Genomic DNA, 19,155 nt, shown 5'->3' on the forward strand with positions numbered 1-19,155 from the left:
GGTCTGTGCATCTTCAGTGGAGGGCAAGATCATTTTAGTCAAACGTGTTATAGGTTAATTATTGTATGGTTTATCTTAAAGGGTTAGAAGAATACGTACTGTGACTTCATGGGTATTATCACTCAGGATGAGGTCAGAATAGTTCAGATGTTAAAAACGAGCTGACATTAGACGACAGTCGGTCAATAATGGAACAGCCGTGCACAGCCAGGCCAAGTTGGTAAGGAGGAGAGCTCACATTTATTGAGTTATTAAGTGTGGGGAACTGTTCTGAGTGTCTTGCATTATTTAATTCATTGAATCCTCCCAGCAGCTCAGTGAATTGGGCACTGCTGAGGCTTAGGGAGGTTAAACGTGGCCATTAAGTGGCCGAGCCAGGGTTTGAACCCAGGCAGTCCCACCCAAGAGTGAGCTCTAACCGCTGCACTCTGCTGCTTCTCAGAAGGGAAATAAAAGAAGAGCATAGACAACAAAAGCAAAGCTCCTTTTGCCCTTGCAACCTGAGACCCAACCCTGCACGTCAGTGCACCGAGGGAACCTGACTGGGCCTCTGTTTTCATGTCTCTAAAGTGGGATCAGGCATAGGCAGGGGCATCTTCCGAAGCGATGGGTGTTGGTCCAGATTTGCCCCGTGACCTTGAGCCAGCCTCTCCGCCTCTCCGGAGGTTTGGTGTCCATGAGCTCTCTCCCCAGTGTCACCCATGGCTCTGCTCCGAGGAATCCAGCCCTTGCCTGGTTTGAGGCAGAGCCCCTGGATGCCTGGTGGAGTCTGATGCTGGGCAGACTTCATGGCAGCATCAGGGCCCAAGGATGCCCACTTCCCCAGCCCCAGGTTGAGTGGAGCCTTGCCTGGCAGGCTGGGCTGTTGGGGCCAAATCCCAACAGCACTGGAATATCCCTGAGCAATTTGAGCAAGACGGTGACAAGATCAGATTGGATTTGAGAGGGTCCCTCTGGCCGCTGGGTGAGCAGATCGGAGGGCAGTCGGGGGGAATGGGAGCCAATAGGAAGCAAGTGTTACAGACATCCAGGCAAGAGATGGCTTGGACCACAAGGCTGTCATAGAGATGCCAGCAGAGTCGGGGAAGATTTGAAGGTGAATTTGGGAGCGGTTTAATATTCAAGCAGTGGCTGGCTGTGCGAAGATGCTCGGGTTTCCAGCTTGCTGCCTGGGAGGATGGAGACACCCTTTACCCGGCGGGAGGCTTGGCTGGGAATCCTTTCCGCCTTCACAGCACGTTCTAGGAAAGGCCTGCCGTATACCTGCTTTTCCTTGATAAGGAGGAGGAATGGTCCCGGGGCTTTTCCTTGATAAGGAGGAGGAATGGTCCTGGGGCACAGTTAACTGCTCCCTGCCTCACCATTCCTGGCCATCCTTCACATGCCTAATGGGCTCCTGCTGGGGCCTAATGTGGCCATTCCTCATGGAGGGAGAGCAGGGCTCGGCTCCCTGTCTGAGGACATGCACAGCTCTGGAGGGAGGGGAGCTGTAGCTCAGTGAGACTGTCCACGCCATCACTTTCTTGAGCATGGTTCTGAGCTCCCTCAGCAGCTGCAGCGTTCCTGACCTCTGGGCCAGGGGACAGCTCCTTAGAGGAGGGAACTGGTGGCCCCAGCAGGAGGGGAGGCTCTCGCATGCCTTTGTACACCTCCATGGTATATGGCTTGTTGCAGAGTACTTGTTTGCTCTCGTAGTTTGAAAGAAAAGAACAAAGTAAATCTTGAAAAAGAGGAAGAAAGAGGAGTGGCCAGAAGGGTGTGCAGTTGGATGGCAGAGCGGGTTGTGGCGCAGCTTGGATCAGGGCTGTGCCTCTGCAGACAAGTGCACAGCTCCAAGCCCTCACCACTCTCACACACACACACTCGCACTGTCACACACACACTCACACTCTCACACACTCGTACTCACACACACACACTCACACACACACACACACACACACACACTCACACACACACACATGCAGCAAGAGCCCAGGCAGGAACAGGCTGCTGATCTTTCTAGCCTCTTCGCCAGTGTGTGGACCAGGGGACGCCCGTCCTGCTCCAGGCGGACCCTTGTTTCCTGGGCTCCAGGTGTTCTGGAGAGAGGTGTCCATGGTCTGGCTCCTATCATAGTCAGGAAGGAGCTCCAAGAAGGGCCTCTACTTGCACTGCAGCCCAAGACTCAGTTTCTCCTCTCCTGATGTACCCACCCCGGCCATGCTTCCCCCTGCCTGGACCAGACCTGAGGCAAGGGCCCTGCACCTGCCCGCCAAAGGCCTGGGCTAGAGTTGGCAGGGCCACTCCAGAGGATGGAGGCTCCCTCCCTGCCGCCCCTCCTCCGTCTGTCCATCCATCCATCCATCCATCCATCCATCCATCCATCATTCCCAGAGGGCAGGAATCAGTATTTGATAAGAATTTAATAAGATAAGATGCCTGGATTTTTAGCATGAAGAGAAGTTTTGTGAGAAGTTGTCTGGGACCACATTGCCAAAGGCAGGAGGGAGCCATTGAAGTTCTTGAGTAAGAAGGGGATGTGGCCCAATTTCTGTTGCAGAACAATCACTGTGCTGTGTGGAGAGGGAGGCTGGGAGCAAGGAGCAGAGCAAGGAGGCTGTTGTGATGGGGCCAGAGCATCCTCTGTGAGGAAGGTTTAGAAGGCAGAGAAAGGAGGGTTCCTGTGCTCTAGGTCGGCTTATGTCCCATGCCAGGCTCTTTGCTGCCTCGGTGCCTTTACACGTGCTGCTTCCTGCCTGGAACACTTCCCCTCCTATCGCAAGGCTCCTTCTCCTCCTTCTGGTCTCAGCCTCAGAGGTGCCTTTCCTGACCTATCTCAACAGCCCCCCTCCTGTTACTCTCTATGAGAGCACATCCTTCTCCTTCACGTGTCACAGTGTATGATCATATATTAGCTTTTCCCTTTTTGAGGACAGGGACCATATCTGCTTTATTCACCGGTGTTTTACCCACTGCCTAGCTGTGTGCCGGGCATAAAGCGGGCAATCAATGAATACTTACTGAATGAATGTATTATTTAATCAGTTAATGACATTGGCTACACAATAGTCATAGTTATGTAGATATGAGATTATCACACCTGAATAAGCTTTCTACATACTGATCCTCACAGCATCTGCCAAGAAAATGAGAATAGGAATCATTACTCCAGCGTAGCCTAGGTGGAAACGGATACCCTGAGCTGTGTCTTGTCCATGATCTGGCTGGCAGCAGGGCTCGGGCGAGGGGCTCGAATGCACATCCCGGACTCTGTCTGCCACATCATTGCATCCCTTCTTCAGGCCCAGAGGACACGGCCACCTTGAGGACTGACCCTGCCGCCCAACCAGGCCAGTCCAGACTGCCAGACTGATCAGAATGAACATCTCTTGCCCTCATAGTAATTATTTGTACCTTCCTTCAGCATCACAGCCTACCTCGTGTCTAAGGGAGACAAGTCTGTCTTGAACAGCATGTGTAAAGGTACTGAGGCAGCAAAGAGCTTGGAATGTTCAAGGAACTAGTAGGAGAACAGACTGGCTGGAGTGAGGGCAGGAAGGAGGTTCTTATTCACTTCTGGGTCCTCATGGAAGCACAGAGCACTCATTAACGGCTCATGACATTAGTAGGGCCCCTGGCCTGTTCGCTTTCCCTTTGTTGGACAGGGAGCTCTAACCCTCTCTCTCCTCTGCTCTGACCCCAGCGCCTACACAGAGCCCTATAAGGTCTGTCCCATCTCGGCAGTGGCCCCCAAGGAGGACCTCACGTCGGATGAAGAGCGGGGAAGCTCGGAGGAGGAGGACAGTGCTCCAAGAGACCCCAGCCTCACCCACAAGGTAGGGCTCCCCACCCCAGGCCGGGGGCCGGTGGGAGGTGGGCGTCAGAGATGTGAAAGTGGAGAGAGGGTCCACTCCTTCCCTTCTCCGTGCGGAGGGAGCTGTTTTCAAACAGCTGACGCCAAGGTGGATGCAGAGGCTGAGTCACAGGGCGGCTGGGGCTGCGGCCTGAAGGCACGTGGCAGACACGGGGGCGCTGATGCTGCGGGGGTGACTGCTGACATCCTCCTGGGTCCCAGGAAGCCTGGGGATGAAGCGGAATAGAGCCGCCTGATTTGAATCCAAACAGGGCTGGATTCCAATGACCTTGGTCCCCTGGGCAGCCTCAGTTACCTCGTCTGTGAAGTGGGAATTGTGAGGGTAAGATGAGTTAAAAGGGTTATGAGCAAGTTTCGTGAAGTGAAAACTTCAGAATGAGAGCTGGTGTCCCCGTTCCCTGCAGTGATGCTGAGGGGGCGGGGCTCAGAGAAGGGCTGTTACTTCTCTGGAGGCAGATGGCGAGTTGCGGCCCAAGTCACAGTGGAGGCCCAGACCTTCGCACTGGGTGTCGGGCATTGGGTGTGACGTGGTTACCTCTGCTCGGCCGATCTCGTCCTTCCCTACCCCTTCCAGGAGGCACGGGCTGTCTCCCGTGTTTCCCGTTTGCAGAAACTGTCAGAGCGGAAGAACTTGCCCAGTGCCACATGGCTGTTACTAGTGTCACCCAGGAGACAACACAAGGTGCTGGGGGCCAGGAATTCAGACCAGGAGGACACCCCAGCTGCACGGAAGGTTGAGGCCAGCCTGAAGTTCTCCCCCTCCCCCATCTCGCGGGCCCGCTCCCGTCTGCCATCTGCCAGGGAGGGGCCGGGGTGGCAGAGGAAGTGCCCTTGGGCCCCTGTTCCTGGCTGTCTCCCACTCTGGGCATCTTCCCCTCCCAGCTTAGGTGAGGTGGGCCCCTCTGATTACAGACTCTTCCTGTGGGAGCACTTGGTACAGGTGCCTGGCCCCTACCAAGCATTTTATAAATGGGCGTGTCTTTGATTTCGTTTCGTACACTCGATTTCTTTTAAAAATTCACTCTCCTGTCTGCCCATATACACAGTGCTGTGGGAGCGGTGAAGGGGGCTTTCCCACCGGCTCGTCTGCACCCGCTTCCCCTTCCCTCTCTAGATGGCGAGCTGTCTGCTGGGCACTCCCAGCTTCCTCGTCTGCTCTTTCACTCCTTACAAACACTTTGAAGCCGGTACCGTTGTCTTGTTTTGCAGTCGAGGACACAGAGGTTCAGAGAGGTTAAGTAACTTGCCCAAGGCCACACTGCTAGTGGTTGAAGGGGTTGGACTTGAAAACGGGTCTGACTCCAAACCCAGTCTTGTTTGTTTGTTTTTCCACTGCAGTCCCGGTAGCCTCCTCTTATCTCTCCACTTCCTCCCCTCACCCAAGAAGAAGCTATTGGCTCCTGGAGTGGGGAGAGGGTGACAAGGGAGGCAAGCTTTCAGTGAGTGGTGCCCATTTAGAGATGATTTTGGCTTTTCTGGGCATCCCTGGGGTCATGGAGCCTGGGAGCAGAAAGACGTAGCTGTCATCGGGGATTTGGTCCTTTCTCTGAAGCTGGGAGCTGGGGCTGGATCCCAGGCCCAGAAGAGTTGAAGGGCTGAGAGGGCAGTGGGGCCCATGTGCAACTTTCTGTACCTCGTGATGATTTCCGACCAGTCACTGATTTCTCTGTTAAACCTTCCTCTGGGACCACCTGCATCTCCCCCTCCAGCTGTGTTACCACTGGCTGGTCACTTTCCATCCTGAGAAGGACGGTCCTGTCATCCTGAGAGCACAGAGGGAGAAGTGTGGGTCCAGACTCCTCACGGCAGGTCAGTCCAGTCTCGGGAGCCCAGCCTCTTCAGCTGCCGAGCAGACTGACTGCCACCCCCGACCCCCCACCATGCTCTCTTCCTCCTTATGAGGCCTTCATGACGTAGCAGAGGTAAAATGGCCTTTAGCAATCAGGTTCTCTTTGCCCGAGGCGTGCTGTGCTAGATGGTCCTCATCATGTATGAAGTCATCACGGGGCAGGGTTCCGTGCCCTGGGACACTCATTCCTGGTCCTTGTGCCCTTATGGACGTAACCGGTATGCAGTTTGGTGTGTATCCTTCTAGAACTTTTTCCCTGTATTCACCTACATATATCATCATTATGCGTGGAAAATGGATGGTATTGTTTGTGGAGTTCTGATTTTTTTTTTTTCCGTAAACCACATCAAACTATAAGAAACGGGGGTGGAGGGGTAACTCGGCCGGGTTCATTCACTAGTATCTTAGAGATCTTCCCACATCGGTACAGGGAGCTCTAACTTAATATTTTCCTGCCCTATAGTATTCCAGTGTCTGGATGTGCTGTCATTTACTTTGCCCTCCCCCTGCTGAGGGACATTTACAATGTTTCTTTTTTCTGCTCAGTGGACAGCACTGCAGGGCACCTGTTCATACCCCTCCTTACATACACGTTTTTGCAGAGGGTGGATCCCAGGAGGGGATCCGAGAACACTTGCAGTTTCAATCAGTCTTCATACCTGCTGCTAAATCCCCTGCCCCAGTCTGTTACAGATACTCCCTGGCAGCCCTCAGGGTGGAAGGGCTCCCAGATCGCTGGGAGCTTTCCGGACTGAGCAATCTTTCCTGGCTCCTTTCTGCTGCAGACGGTTTGGTGGGGCAGGGGTGGGGAGGAGGGACATTTGCTTCTTATTCTTTTGCCTTCCATTCTCTCCGAAAATTCTGTTTCTCAAAAGGCAGACCTCGCCTCCATCTTGTCCTGGGGGAAGTGGGACCCAGATTACCATCTCCAACCGTCTCAAAGGGGCAGACCTGGACCAAGTGTGCGTGATCACAGAATTGCCTCCCCGGGGCCTTGGGAGGCGTGTTTGGGGGTGTAGTGGTGAGCCCCACCCTTCTTACAGTGTGATATGGTTTATGTAACAATAAATTAAAAGTGCTGAGTCCCACCCTTCCCAGATGTTTTGGGGTGACCGAGTCAGGAGGGGAGAGGATTTTGGAGCAGGACAGGATGCTGGGCCCAGCTGGTCCACCCACCTGTCTGACCTCTCTCTCTCCCACTCGCAGACGTACAAAGGGTGTGGGTTGAAGGAAAGAGGGGGCAAAAAAGGAGAATCAAGAGGGACCTAAAAATAGATCTAGCAATGAAAGGAGACATTCAAAGGCGGGCTGGCAAGTTGCCCCTCCCTGACAATGCGCCCGGTTTTCAGGCTGATGGCGACTTTTCAGGCGAGATACCAGCTCCCCTGAGACCAGCCCAGGAGTTGGCAGCCCCTCCTGGCTACCTCCTCCCTGGCCGGGCTCCCGCTGTCACCATGGACGTTGTTTCCTGGCCGGGTCCACCCCTGAGCCCAGCCCTGTCCCCTGGAGCAGACCCATCCTGCCTTCACGCCCTCCCTGGTCCCCGCCCACTCAGGACGCACCCCGCCCACCCTGGCTGCACCCAAGGTCCTGGCGGCCTGGCCCGGGCCTCCTTGCTGACCTCGTGACCCTAGCCTTGCACCTGTGGCCTTGCCTGACCATCTGCCTGGGTTAAAGGATCTGCGTGGGGAATTCCCTGGCGGTCCGCTCGTTAGGACTCTGTGCTTTCACCGCCGAGGGTGAAAGTTCGGTCCCTGGTCAGGGAACTGAGATTCCACCAGCTGTGTGGCACAGCCAAAAACCAAACCAAACCAAAAACGAGGATCCACTTGAACCCTGGTCATTTCCACTGGGCGAGTCTCCAGCCTGTGTTAAATGTCACACTGTGCCTTCTCCATGCTGGAGACCCTGAACCCCTGTTCCGGCTGTGCGTTGGCTCCACTGCAGACACGCGCTCCTCTGGGCCCCGGGGAGGCCATTCCAAACCTGCTGCAGCTTCCTCTCCTGCAGCCTGTTCTCCTTCCCAGAAAACACTCTCCTGTCGATGTGAACTCCCCCCCATCTGCACCTCTTCTCTCTGTGTCCTCACCCAGTTTCACCCGTCCCTCCTCTTCTTCAACAGAATTTTATTTATTTACTGAGTACTTACTGAGCACCTACTATGTGCCAGGCACCCTTCTAAGGGCTGAAGATACAGCAGCCACAAGTCAAGACTCTGCTAGAGTCTACATTCTAGAAGGGGATGAACAATCATCCAGAAAACTCCCAAGGTGGGTTTAGGTGGTGAAAGTGCTATAAACAACGAACAAACAAAGCAGACCAAGGTGGCGGAGGACAGAGCACTGGGGGTGAGGAGAGGGAGGAAACTTAGACAGGGAGGCTGGAGAAGGCTGGGGGTTTTTTTTTTTTCCATTTTTAAAAATTTTGTGAAAATACACATAACATAAAATCTTCCATCTTGACCTTTTTTTTTTGGCGATACGCAGGCCTCTCACTGTTGTGGCCTCTTCTGTTGCGGAGCCAGGCTCTGGACACGCAGGCTCAGCAGCCATGGCTCACGGGCCCAGCCGCTCCGCGGCATGTGGGATCTTCCTGGACCGGGGCACGAACCCGTGTCCCCTGTATTGGCAGGCGGACTCTCAACCACTGCGCCACCAGGGAAGCCCCATCTTGACCATTTTTAAGTATGTGGCCTTAAGAACATTCATTGGCCTTAAGAACATTCACGTTGGGACTTCCCTGGTAGCGCAGTGGTTAAGAATCTGCCTGCCGATGCAGGGGATGTGGGTTCGATCCCTGGTCCAGGAAGATCTCACATGCCATGGAGCAACTAAGCCCATGTCCCACAAGTACTGAGCCCGCGTGCCACAACTGCTGAAGCCCTTGCGCCTAGAGCCCGTGCTCCGCAACAAGAGAAGCCACCACAATGAGAAGCCCGCACGCTACAAAGGAGAGTAGCCCCCGCTCGCCGCAACTAGAGAAAGCCCGCGCGCAGCAACGAAGACCCAACAGATCCAAATAAATAAATAAATAAATTGAAAAAAATGAGAGAGAGAACAGTAAACTTACATTAAAAAAAAGAAAAACAGGGCTTCCCTGGTGGCGCAGTGGTTGAGAGTCCGCCTGCCGATGCAGGGGACACGGTTTCGTGCCCCGGTCCGGGAAGATCCCACATGCCGCGGAGCGGCTGGGCCCGTGAGCCATGGCTGTTGAGCCTGCGCATCCAGAGCCTGTGCTCCACAAAAGGGAGAGGCCACAACAGTGAGAGGCCCACATACCGCAAAAAAAAAAAAGAAAAACAAAAAAAAAAAAAAGAAAAACAAAACGTTCACCTTATTGTACAACCCCTCACCACCCATCTCCAGAACTTTTTCATCTTCCCAAACTGAAGCTCAGTATCCCTTAGACAGCAACTCCCCACCACAGTCCTCCTGGCACCCACCGCTCTGCTCTCTGCTTCTGTGATTTTGACTGCTCTCATGCGTGGAATCATACAGTATTTGTCTTTTTGTGTCTGGCTTATTTCACTTAGCAGAACGTCCTCAAGGTTCATCCATGTTGTTCCAGGTGTCAGGATTTCCTTCCTTTTTAAAGCTGAATAATATTCCATTATGTGTACGTATCACGTGTTGTTTGTCAGTTCATTCATCGATGGATGCTTGGGTTGCCTCCACTTTTCCACTGTTATGAATCAGGCTGCTGTGAACATGGGTGTACAGGTATCTCTTTAAGACATTGCTTTCAATTCTTTTGTCTATGTACCCGGTAGTAGAATTGCTAGATCACATAGTCAATCTATTTTTAATTTGGGGGTGGAACTGCCATACTATTTTACAGCTGCCCCATTTGACTTTCCCTCCAGAGATGCAGGTGGGTTCCAGTTTCCCAGAGAAGGCCTTTGTGATAAGGAGGCACCCTTCGAGCAGGGAGCTGAACGTTGTGAGGGAGGAGGAAACGAGAAGGTCTAGGGACAGAGCATTCCGGGCCAGGAGCAGCAGCGCAGAGGTGGGGCGGGTGGTGGGAATGAGCCTATACAGCCGAGGTCAGCGCTGGGGGAGCAGAGGAGAAGGGGGTGGGCTGGACGGGTTCTGCAGGACTTGGCTCCGCCCACAGACATGTTCCTCCCTGCTGTCCTGCCCCCCTTGCTGCAGTCATTCGCCCTGCACACTGTCCACCTCAGATCCCAAGCCCCCGCTCTGGTGGTCTCCCTTCCCGGGGAGCTGCCTCGGTTTCTCTGGCTCCGTTCTCTCCTTGTTCTCTCCCTACTCCCCTGACCATCCTCTCTGGCCACGCCTCCATGTGAGGCGTTGACATCCCAGGGCCTGGGTTCCTCCAGCCCCGCTGTCCTCCTGTGTCCTCTGCTTAGGCAGCCCCTTCTGGGCCAGCAGCCAGCCCTTCTCAGGTGTGTTCCCAGAGCCGACCTTCTGCCCCACCCCTCCCTGCGACCCTGCACTCCATCTACGAACTGCTTTTTGGGGCCCTTCTTGGAAGCCCTGCAGACACCTCAAACTCAACACATCCCAAGCTGAACTTGCCATTTTCCCATGCCCCCCACCACCTGCCCGCCTGCTTCTCCACTTGAATTTGCTATTCTGGCAGTTGGCACCAGATTTGAAAGATTTTAAGTCCCTGGCATTTCATCTTCTGTTGCCATGTCTTATTATGGATCAAATGAAATTCAGCCTCGAAGGCTACAGAACGAGTCAGTCTGTTCTGTAAACCCACCCCAGGGCCTTTGCACTTGCACTTGCTTCCACTCTAGATGCTCTTCCTGCCCTTTGCACTGCTGGCTGCAGGTCTCAGATGAGATGTCACCTCCTCAAAGAGGCCTCCCCTGCTCACCCTGCTCATTCCTGTTATTTCCTTCCTCATGCTTATCCCAAGCTGTGATTATGTTCTTTATTTTTCTGCTTACTTGCATATTGTTTGCCTTCCCCTTTCAGAGTAGCTCCAGGAAGGCAGAGACCGTGATTGTCCTATTCACAGTTACGTCCCTGCTGCCTGGCGCATAAAATAGTACTGAGTAAATATCCTCCAAAAAACGAATAAGTAAGTGAATGCATTTAGACTCAGTTCCTGCGTTTAAGTAAGGAAAACAAACTTCAATGAACGACAGTTTAATAAACAAAAACACTCGTTTGGTCCTGTACAATTTACAGTGCACAGCGAGGGACGGAGTGGGGAACCAAGCCTGCCTGTCACCAGCCCCACAGCAGCCACGCAGAGGGCACAGCAGTTCAGCAGAATAACGCAGAGACATTTTCAGGCAGTGTTGAGCGGAGGAGGACGAGGGTGCAGACTCTCAGAACCCAAAGGGGAAGGGAGAAAACAGGAGCTCAGAGGTCCGGGAGGCATCCTGGGTACCCGCCTGTCTCACACCCCTTGTTCAGGGCCCTGGAGGGCTTGAGGCTGTCAGGAGCCAAGAAGCTGGGGATGGGGGCCGTTGGGATACCCTGGTCCCGTGAGAGCTTATTCTGTGGCTGGTTTTCCTCTCTGCCAAGTCTCAGATGTGCCCCCCCTTATTTTTAAAAATTAATTAATTAATTAATTTTTGGCTGTGTTGGGTCTTCATTTCTGTGCGACGGCTTTCTCTAGTTGCGGCAAGCGGGGGCCACTCTTCATCGCAGTGCGCGGGCCTCCCACTATCGCGGCCTCTCTTGTTGCAGAGCATAGGCTCCAGATGCGCAGGCTTCAGTAATTGTGGCGCACGGGCCTAGTTGCTCCGCGGCATGTGGGATCTTTCCGGACCAGGGCTCAAACCCGTGTCCCTGCATTGGCAGGCAGATTCTCAACCACTGCTCCACCAGGGAAGCCCTCAAACGTGCCCCTTTGACCAGTTTAGAATTCGGGCCACAGGGTCACACTCGCCCTCACTTTCTCCTTCCCAGCTTCGTGATAGTCGCTCTCTGTGCCTGGTCTACAGCCCTGCTGCTGAGAGTTGGACATGTGGACCAGCAGCACCCCAGGCCCCCCTACATTTGTCCAATCAGGATCTGCATGTTTACAGGATCCCCCCGCGGTGGCTCATATGCTCACTCAGGTTTGAACTCTGGTCTGTATGTCAGCCGTCCAGTCTGTATGGAGCACCCACAGTGCCCCCAGCTCTCTGGGGTGCCTGACCGTGGGGACTTACTGTCAGGCTGGAGACTGAGAAAGCTCCTTATGTGATAATCTCTAAACTTTACATTTTATACACTTTTATGAGGGTTACGTCTGACAGTTTTTTACAAGACAAAGGCTGCTCGTGAGATGGAACAATTATGGGGCAGCCATGGCGGCCTCAGCTTTGTGACCTAAACCCTGAGCAGTGTGACTATCCCAAGTCTTAAAAGTCAGGACAGTCAGGGAGGTTTCCAGGAGGAGGTGAGGCATAAGTGCTCTGTGAAGGAGAGTAGGATGCGGCTAAGTAGAAAGGAGAGAGAGGGTACATGGGAGGCCAAAGCAGGCAGCACGAAGGCATGCAGCCGCGTCACCGACTGGCTTCTTGACTTGTGGCTGGTCCTTTCCCGAACTGAAGTGAGATGCTGAGGACAGGAAGCCTGTGTCTCGTACGAGCCGTGTGCTGGCCTGTTCAGTGAGAGCTGGCCTGGTCACAGTTACCACCACACTCAGGCACCTATAAGCTGAGAGAGCTGACAGAGGCATTTAGAGGTCACTTCATTTTATTTTTTTATTGTGGTAAGAACACTTAACATGAAATCTACCCTCTCAATGTCCATCGAGGGATGGATGGATAAACAAAGTGTGGTCTCCACATACAATGGAATGTTATTCAGCCTTTAAAAGGAAGGAAATCCTGTCACGTGGTACAACATGGACAGACCTGGAGGACATGGTGCTCAGTGAAGCAAGGGAGTCACAGAAAGCCAAATACTGCCTGATGCCACTTACAGGAGAGATCTAAGACAGTCAGAGTCATAGAAGCAGAGAGTAGCATGGTGGTTGCCAGGGGCCGGGGGCAGAGGGAATTGGGTGTGGAGTCTGTGATGCGCGAGATCCCTTCGTCTCACGGGAGGGAAGACTGCAGCTCCTGGAGAGGCCGCTGCTCGCTCGTGGCTGTTTGGCACGTTGGCGGCAGAGTCAGGAGTAGGCGCCAGGTCTCCTGATGCCTCATGCGGGGTGTTCCAAGATAGCGTGCTGTCCTCTATTACAAACTGCATCCGGAACCAAAGATTCTTTGCAACTGAAAGTTTTCTAGAGTATCTGGGCCAAACCCAGATTCACACCAGCCTGTGCTCAGGAACTAGAATAAGGCTGGATGTCAGCAGGAAGCGAAGCCTACCACTTGGTCCTGGGGGAGGAGGGGAGGAGGGGCTGTGTTTGGTCCCTCCTTCTTCCCCCCTTGTCCTGCAGGTGTTGCCTCTCCTTTGCCCTCCTCATCCCTCCTCTGCCACCTGTAGGAACAGAGGCAACAGCTGGGATGAAAGATGAGCCGTCTCTCCCTGAGCGCCTGTCTGAATTTTCGAGTGGCCGCTGAAGGCTGTGCTGGGAGCCCCGGTCTGCATTCCAAGGGGGAGGTGGCCACTGTCAGTGCAGGTGGTGCCCCGAGGGGCCTTGGAGACAAGCGTTCTCCTGGGGTCCCTGCCACCCCGTGAGTGTGGCTCTCTGAGCACGTTCCCTGCTCCAGCTGTGGCCTCGGGAGACCCCAGGAAGGCCCCTCGCTGGGACCCTCAAGGTAGCAAGGGCTCATCAGGAGTATTTCCCCAGGGCTTGAAGCAGCCCTGGACGGCAGCCCCTTCCCTCTTTGCGGATGTGCCCCTCCGCCCCGCCCACGGGATGTGCGGCTGGCAGACGTGGAGCATCGGGGGCCTGCCTTGGCGCTCTGCCTCACTGGGGTGAAGCGTGTAACCTAGAGACACTTATTCGATCACAGGGAAGTTCTGGACACAGGCATCTGTGTGAGCCAAAAGGCCCCGAGGAATGCAGGTATGTGCCTGGAAAGGGTCTTTAGGTGGAGTCACAGGTGCAGGGTAGGACTTATTTGTGCCTCAGTTTCCCCATCTGTGAAATGGAGGTAATAATAATAGTTCCTCGTAGCTTTTTGGGAAGATTCAGTGAGGTAATTCATGTAAAAAGCTCAGAGCCATATTTAGCACATACTAAGTGGTCAAGAAACACTAGCTGTTATATTATTAAGTACGTATTGTTATTATCCCTCTTTTACCGATGGGGCCCAGAGAAGAGAAGTAACTTGTCCAAGGGCATAGGTTTAGGAAGCGCTGAAGCCTAAGACTTGAACCCAGGTTTTCTGACCCCAGAGCGCAGGTCTCAGCATCAAGCTGGACGACAAGTTCTTTCTGTAAGTCCTGGGGAGCCACTTGGGACTGCAAGTGACAGCAGAAGGCAGTTCCCACAACCTTGTGTGGATTGGAGTAGGTCCAAGGCTGCAGCTCTCGTGAGCTAAGAGGGGAGTTCAGCTGAGGGTGGAGGGGAGCTCGGGAGCTTAGGTCCCCACCACCTCAGAGCAAGGCACTTCCGAGCGGGGACAAGGCCCAGGTGGGTGGAGCAGACATACAAGTAGGTGAAAGTCATCTGAGAGGGAAGGGAGTCTCAAGGAGGTGAGAGGCTGAGGGTTACGGAGTGGAGGGTGGAGTACCCAGGTGACCACAGGCCGGGGTACAGGTGTGAACTAGGGAGGGGGCACTGAGCCAGGCACCAAGACGTCAGGACATGGGGCTTGGCCCGGAGCTGGCAGAGATGAGGGTGAAAGGAAAGAGGCAGCTGTTTAAAGGCAGAGCAGGTATCAACCCAGGAGGCCTGCAAGCAGGGAGAGAGGTGACAAAACAGGAGCTTTGGAGGTGGTTTCTTCCTCTTCTGCAGGACAGGATGCTGTGGAGAGATGGTGTGACCCCTGGGAATACATAGGGCCATGCTGAGGGCCAGGCCATACAGCCTGGGGCTCATTACCCTACTTCTCACAATAACCGTAACGGTGATTGTTAATATAATACAGTGGCAGTGATGCCTCCTCTTCGGATCTTCACTGAGAATGAAGAGCTTTTCCGTCCACAATCCTACATAATCAGGGTGACAGCCTCTAAAACAGTGGTTCTCAAAACCTTTTGGTCTGAGACCCCTCTAACCTCATAAAAATGATTGAAGACCCCTAAGAGTTTTTATTTCTATAAGTTATATCTATCCATAGTTACCACGTGAGAAAGTAACGCTGAGAAAAACTTAAAACATCTATCTTTTAATTCATTTAAAAATAACAACAATAGACCATTATATGTTAACATAGATAGCACTTATTATGAAAAATAGTTGTTTTGCAAAATATTTAGCGACAAGAGTGACCAGGTTTCACATTTTTGCGAACAGTGTTAACTTCCGGCTTCATAGGGGACGCCTGGATTCTTCTCGGGTTCCGTCTGTTGAAAATGCTGTTTTGGTCAAGTTTAGTGAAAATCCAGGCTCACACAGATAACGTAGTTGGGAAGGGGACGCAGAACCCTGGGGCTCCTCAGAGCAGACTTGGGGAACCGCTGTTCTAGAAGGGGCCTAGGAACCCCCGTCTTATAGCTGGAGAAACTGAGTCCCAGGCAGAGGACCAGGACTCCCAGCTCTTTCTGAGGTCTGTTCAGCCAGGGGGGTCCCTAAGGGAGGACTGTTCCTCCCGCCCTGCGCTGCTCCCAGAATAGCCAGCACTGAGCCGGCAGGTTTGCCTGGGGCCTGGGGAGGAAGTGCGGCTGGGCGGCCCAGGGGAACAGGGGAGATAAGCCGCTTGGGCTTGGACCTCGGACAGAAGGGCGGCTACCTGATGTAACCCTCACAGCGCCAGCCTGAGAAACGCGATAGCACGGGCCCAGCCCCCACACGCCAGGGAGGAACCCTGTTCCCAGAAGTCTGTCCCTGGACACTGCCGTCAACCACGGAGTTCATTTCCTGGTTAAACAAACATCTATATTAAATGGCCCGGCTGGGCAACGCCCAGGAGCAGCTTCTGAGGAGAGCCCCAGGCACATGGCCCGCCAGGCCTTCTTCTCTGGCTGGCGAAGAGACATCCATCATCAGCAGAGTCACTAAAGCGGGACAGCCTGTGCATCCTGCCCAGAGTCTGCCCGTCTGGCTGGAGGGCCTGGGAGGGACGTGCAGAGTGGCCCGTGCACAGAAGTCCCTCCCGACAGCTTCAAGATTGTGACAGTGGTAATGAGGACAACTCCAGAAGTTCGGAGGGGTGGGGCGGGGACACTCCATCCATCGTCTCATCATCTGGTCCTTGCAGTGGGGGAACGCTGACCCCATCTTCCCGATGAGAAGACAGGCGTCAGAGGAGGGCTTGCACTCAGTCAGATAGGTGCTCGTGGCCTGGCTGGGGTGTGGATCCGGGCGTCCTCGCTTCCGGCACCGCTCCCATTGCTGTGTGCCATGGTGGGTGCTGCTCTGCGGGCTGGGAATCAGAAAGGGCTGTGGCGGGAGGACTAGCCTGGGCGCCCTGGAGTGCTGGACTCCTGCTGCCTCCTTCACAGTGAAGGTGAAGAGCAGTAGGTGTCTCCCAGCTTGAAAGCCCACCTCCTCCAATGAGCAGAGACACGATTTACTGAGCACTTGCCCAGTGCCAGGCACACTGCCAAGTGCTTCAAGGTTGGAGCTGACGACCTGGCTTTGAATCTTGGCTCTGCCACTTACTAGCAGTGACTCTGGGCAAAGGGTAGGACTTAACTTGTTGCTCAGTTTCCTCATCTGTAAAATGGAGATCATAATAATAGCATCTACCTCCTAGGTTGTTGGGAAAATTCAGTGAGATAATACATGTGAAAATCCTAGAGCCATACTTAGCACAAACTAAGTGTTCAATAAATGCTAGCTCGTATATTATTAGGTAGGTATTATTATTATTATCATCATCATCCATGTTTACAGAGGGAGCTCAGAAGAGAAATAACTTGTCCAAGGGCATAAGCGTAGGAAGGGGTGGAGCCCAGGACTTGAACCCAGGCCTTCCGACCCCAGAGCACAGGTCTCAGCATCAAGCTGGATGACAAACGAGATTTGACTCACAGGCCCCTGGAAGATTGGACGTCATCTTGATTCTCGTCTTCATCTTATAGGGCCAATCTCCTGACCCCGGTCCTTTCTCTACAAAGTAATTCTCTTTACGGGAGCTTGACCACAGGGTTTTCTTAACTGTTGAGGCCTGTCCTGGCAGAATACGTTTCCGTTGTGAGGGTTTTCTTTACGAAGTCTTTTTGCGTGTGGTACTCTGCAGGAACCCCTGCTTGGGAAGTGAGCTGCTCTTGCCTGCAGAGCCCCACGCTAGCCCTGTGGATGCACAAGGCAGACCGGGAGCCATGGTGCGGTACCCGTGGGAGGGCGAGAGGCCAGGTGAGGCTGGAGGCCTCTGCAGGCCTCACAAGTTTCCCTCCTGCTCTGTGGATGGTGTAACAGCATCACCCACCACAGAGGCGGCAGCGAGAGGCAGGAGGAAGACTGACCGTAGGCCCAAGTTTTGCTGAATTTGGGTGGCCTTGGAGAGACTGAAATCTCCAAAACACTGTGCTCTTAGCCAAGAAGCTATTAGGGACACACCAGCTAGGGAAGGGAACTCGTTTATTGAGCACCTACTATGTGCTGGGCCCTGTATCTCAATTCCATCCGTTTATTCACACATTTCTTGAACATCTCCCGTGTACAAGGGTAACATTAGGTAGTGTGACTGCTATAAAGAAAAGTACAGCAAGAAACAGGGTTCGAGCAGAGGTTCTCATCCAAGGTGAGCTCTTGCCCCCCAGGGGACATTTGGCAATGTCTGGAGACACATTCAGTTGTCACAACTTGGAGTGGGGCTACAGCTGTCATCCAGCGGGTAGAGGCCATAGATGCTGTTAACAGTCGTGCAGCACGTGGGACAGCCCTTGCAGCGAAAGCTGTGTGGCCCAAAATGTCAGTGGTGCCAAGGCTGAGAACCCCGGAGTAAGACTGACTCTGGGAGTTCTCTGGGTTGGGTGGTCATGGATGGCCACATTGAGGATGTGACTTTTGAGCAGAGACCTGAAAAAGTCAGAAAGTAAGAATGAGAAGAAGGGGCTTCCCTGCTGGCGCAGTGGTTGAGAGTCCGCCTGTGGATGCAGGGGACGTGGGTTCGTGCCCCGGTCCGGGAAGATCCCACATGCCGCGGAGCGGCTGGGCCCATGAGCCATGGCCGCTGAGCCTGCACGTCCGGAGCCTGTGCTCCGCAACGGGAGAGGCCACAAGAGTGAGAGGCCCGCATGCCGCAAAAAAAAAAAAAAAAAAAGAATGAGAAGAAGATCTGGGCAAGAGCATCACAGGCAGAGGGAACAGCAAATGCAAAGCCTGAGTTAAGAGTGCATCATCCCAGACAGCAGTGTGTGAGACCGGGTTGGTCATTCTCCATGTATTTCAGGTGAAAAAGCTGAGGCTCAGAGGTCATGGTTTGCCAGCCGTGACACAATCACACGATGCTGGAGCCAGGATTGGTACTTAGGTGTGCTTGATTCCACGGTCCATTTGCTTTCCTCTGCCTCAACTGCTATCAGAGGAGTGGCTCAGCCTCTACTCTGCAGTTGAGGCCTTTCGCTACTTGACCCTGTAAATTATTTGTTCTTATTCCATCCCTGGGCACCTGGTTCTGTTCCTCAGGGTACAAAAAGCACAAGCATAATGATAGCGGTTAGCTGTGTAGTGTTTACTGTGTACCAGACGCTGTTCCAAGTGTGAGATGCAGATATGGATACAGATACAGAGAGGTCTCTATCTGTATATATACACACTCATTTAATCTTCACAATATGTGTGTGTGTGAGATACCATTATACTGCTGTGCCCATTTTACAGGTAAGGAAATTGAGGTACAGAAAGGTTAAGTGACTTGTTTAACTAGTACAAGGCAGAAGCAGGATTTGAGCCCAGACTGCCTGGTTCCGGAGTCCGTGCTCTTAGCCACAGCCCCGTGCAGCTGCTCCCTCAACAGGCAGTGCGTTTCTGGCCACTGGAGTAGATCATCGCATCTCAAGTTTAATAACACACAGGTTCAGCAGACAACGGCCTTCAGAGGTCACTCTACTCACACCTGGGAAGCTAAGGCCCGACCTCGGAAAGTGACTTCTGCAGGGTTGCAAGGGAAGGTGGCAGGAGACCGGAAACCAGGAGCCATGCGTCCCATCAGTGCCCTCTTCTCCGCGGCGGCCACCCCGCCCAGCCTCGCCTGCACAGGCCCAGTGTCTTTCCCCATCTGTCCTGTCACTGCCCCATAGTGTCTCTGCTCTTCCGGATACACCGCGGTGTGTCTGATATCCGGCAGGTTTGGGGCCACAAGGGTTGCTCGTGGCAGAAGGCCCGGGCCTCTGCCTCGGCCCCCACTCATCCTTCCTGTTTATAGACAAAATCTCAGTTATTGTCGAATCTCACAGGTGCGGAGGCTGGGGTTCAGATGGGTTAAATGGCTCACCTTCTGAGGTTAGCCAGGAGAGTCAGTGCTTCCCGAGTGGTA

General features: G+C 53.6%; 1 protein-coding gene across 4 annotated transcripts in view; it reads left to right on the forward strand.

The window, feature by feature from the left end:
* FGD5 (FYVE, RhoGEF and PH domain containing 5) overlaps positions 1-19,155 on the forward strand; it is a 116,613-nt gene that overhangs the window by 46,034 nt on the left and 51,424 nt on the right. For all 4 annotated transcript variants that reach the window (XM_027093682.1, XM_027093685.1, XM_027093684.1 and 1 more), the window contains exon 3: positions 3,686-3,818. In XM_027093682.1, coding sequence (XP_026949483.1) covers positions 3,686-3,818 — 133 coding nt within the window. The remainder of the gene's footprint in view (positions 1-3,685; positions 3,819-19,155) is intronic.

This window comes from Aethalodelphis obliquidens, unplaced genomic scaffold (assembly GCF_003676395.1).
Source record: "Aethalodelphis obliquidens isolate GAN/ISIS:26980383/991018 unplaced genomic scaffold, ASM367639v1 scaffold86, whole genome shotgun sequence".
In the NCBI taxonomy this organism is placed as follows: Eukaryota; Metazoa; Chordata; class Mammalia; order Artiodactyla; family Delphinidae; genus Aethalodelphis; species Aethalodelphis obliquidens.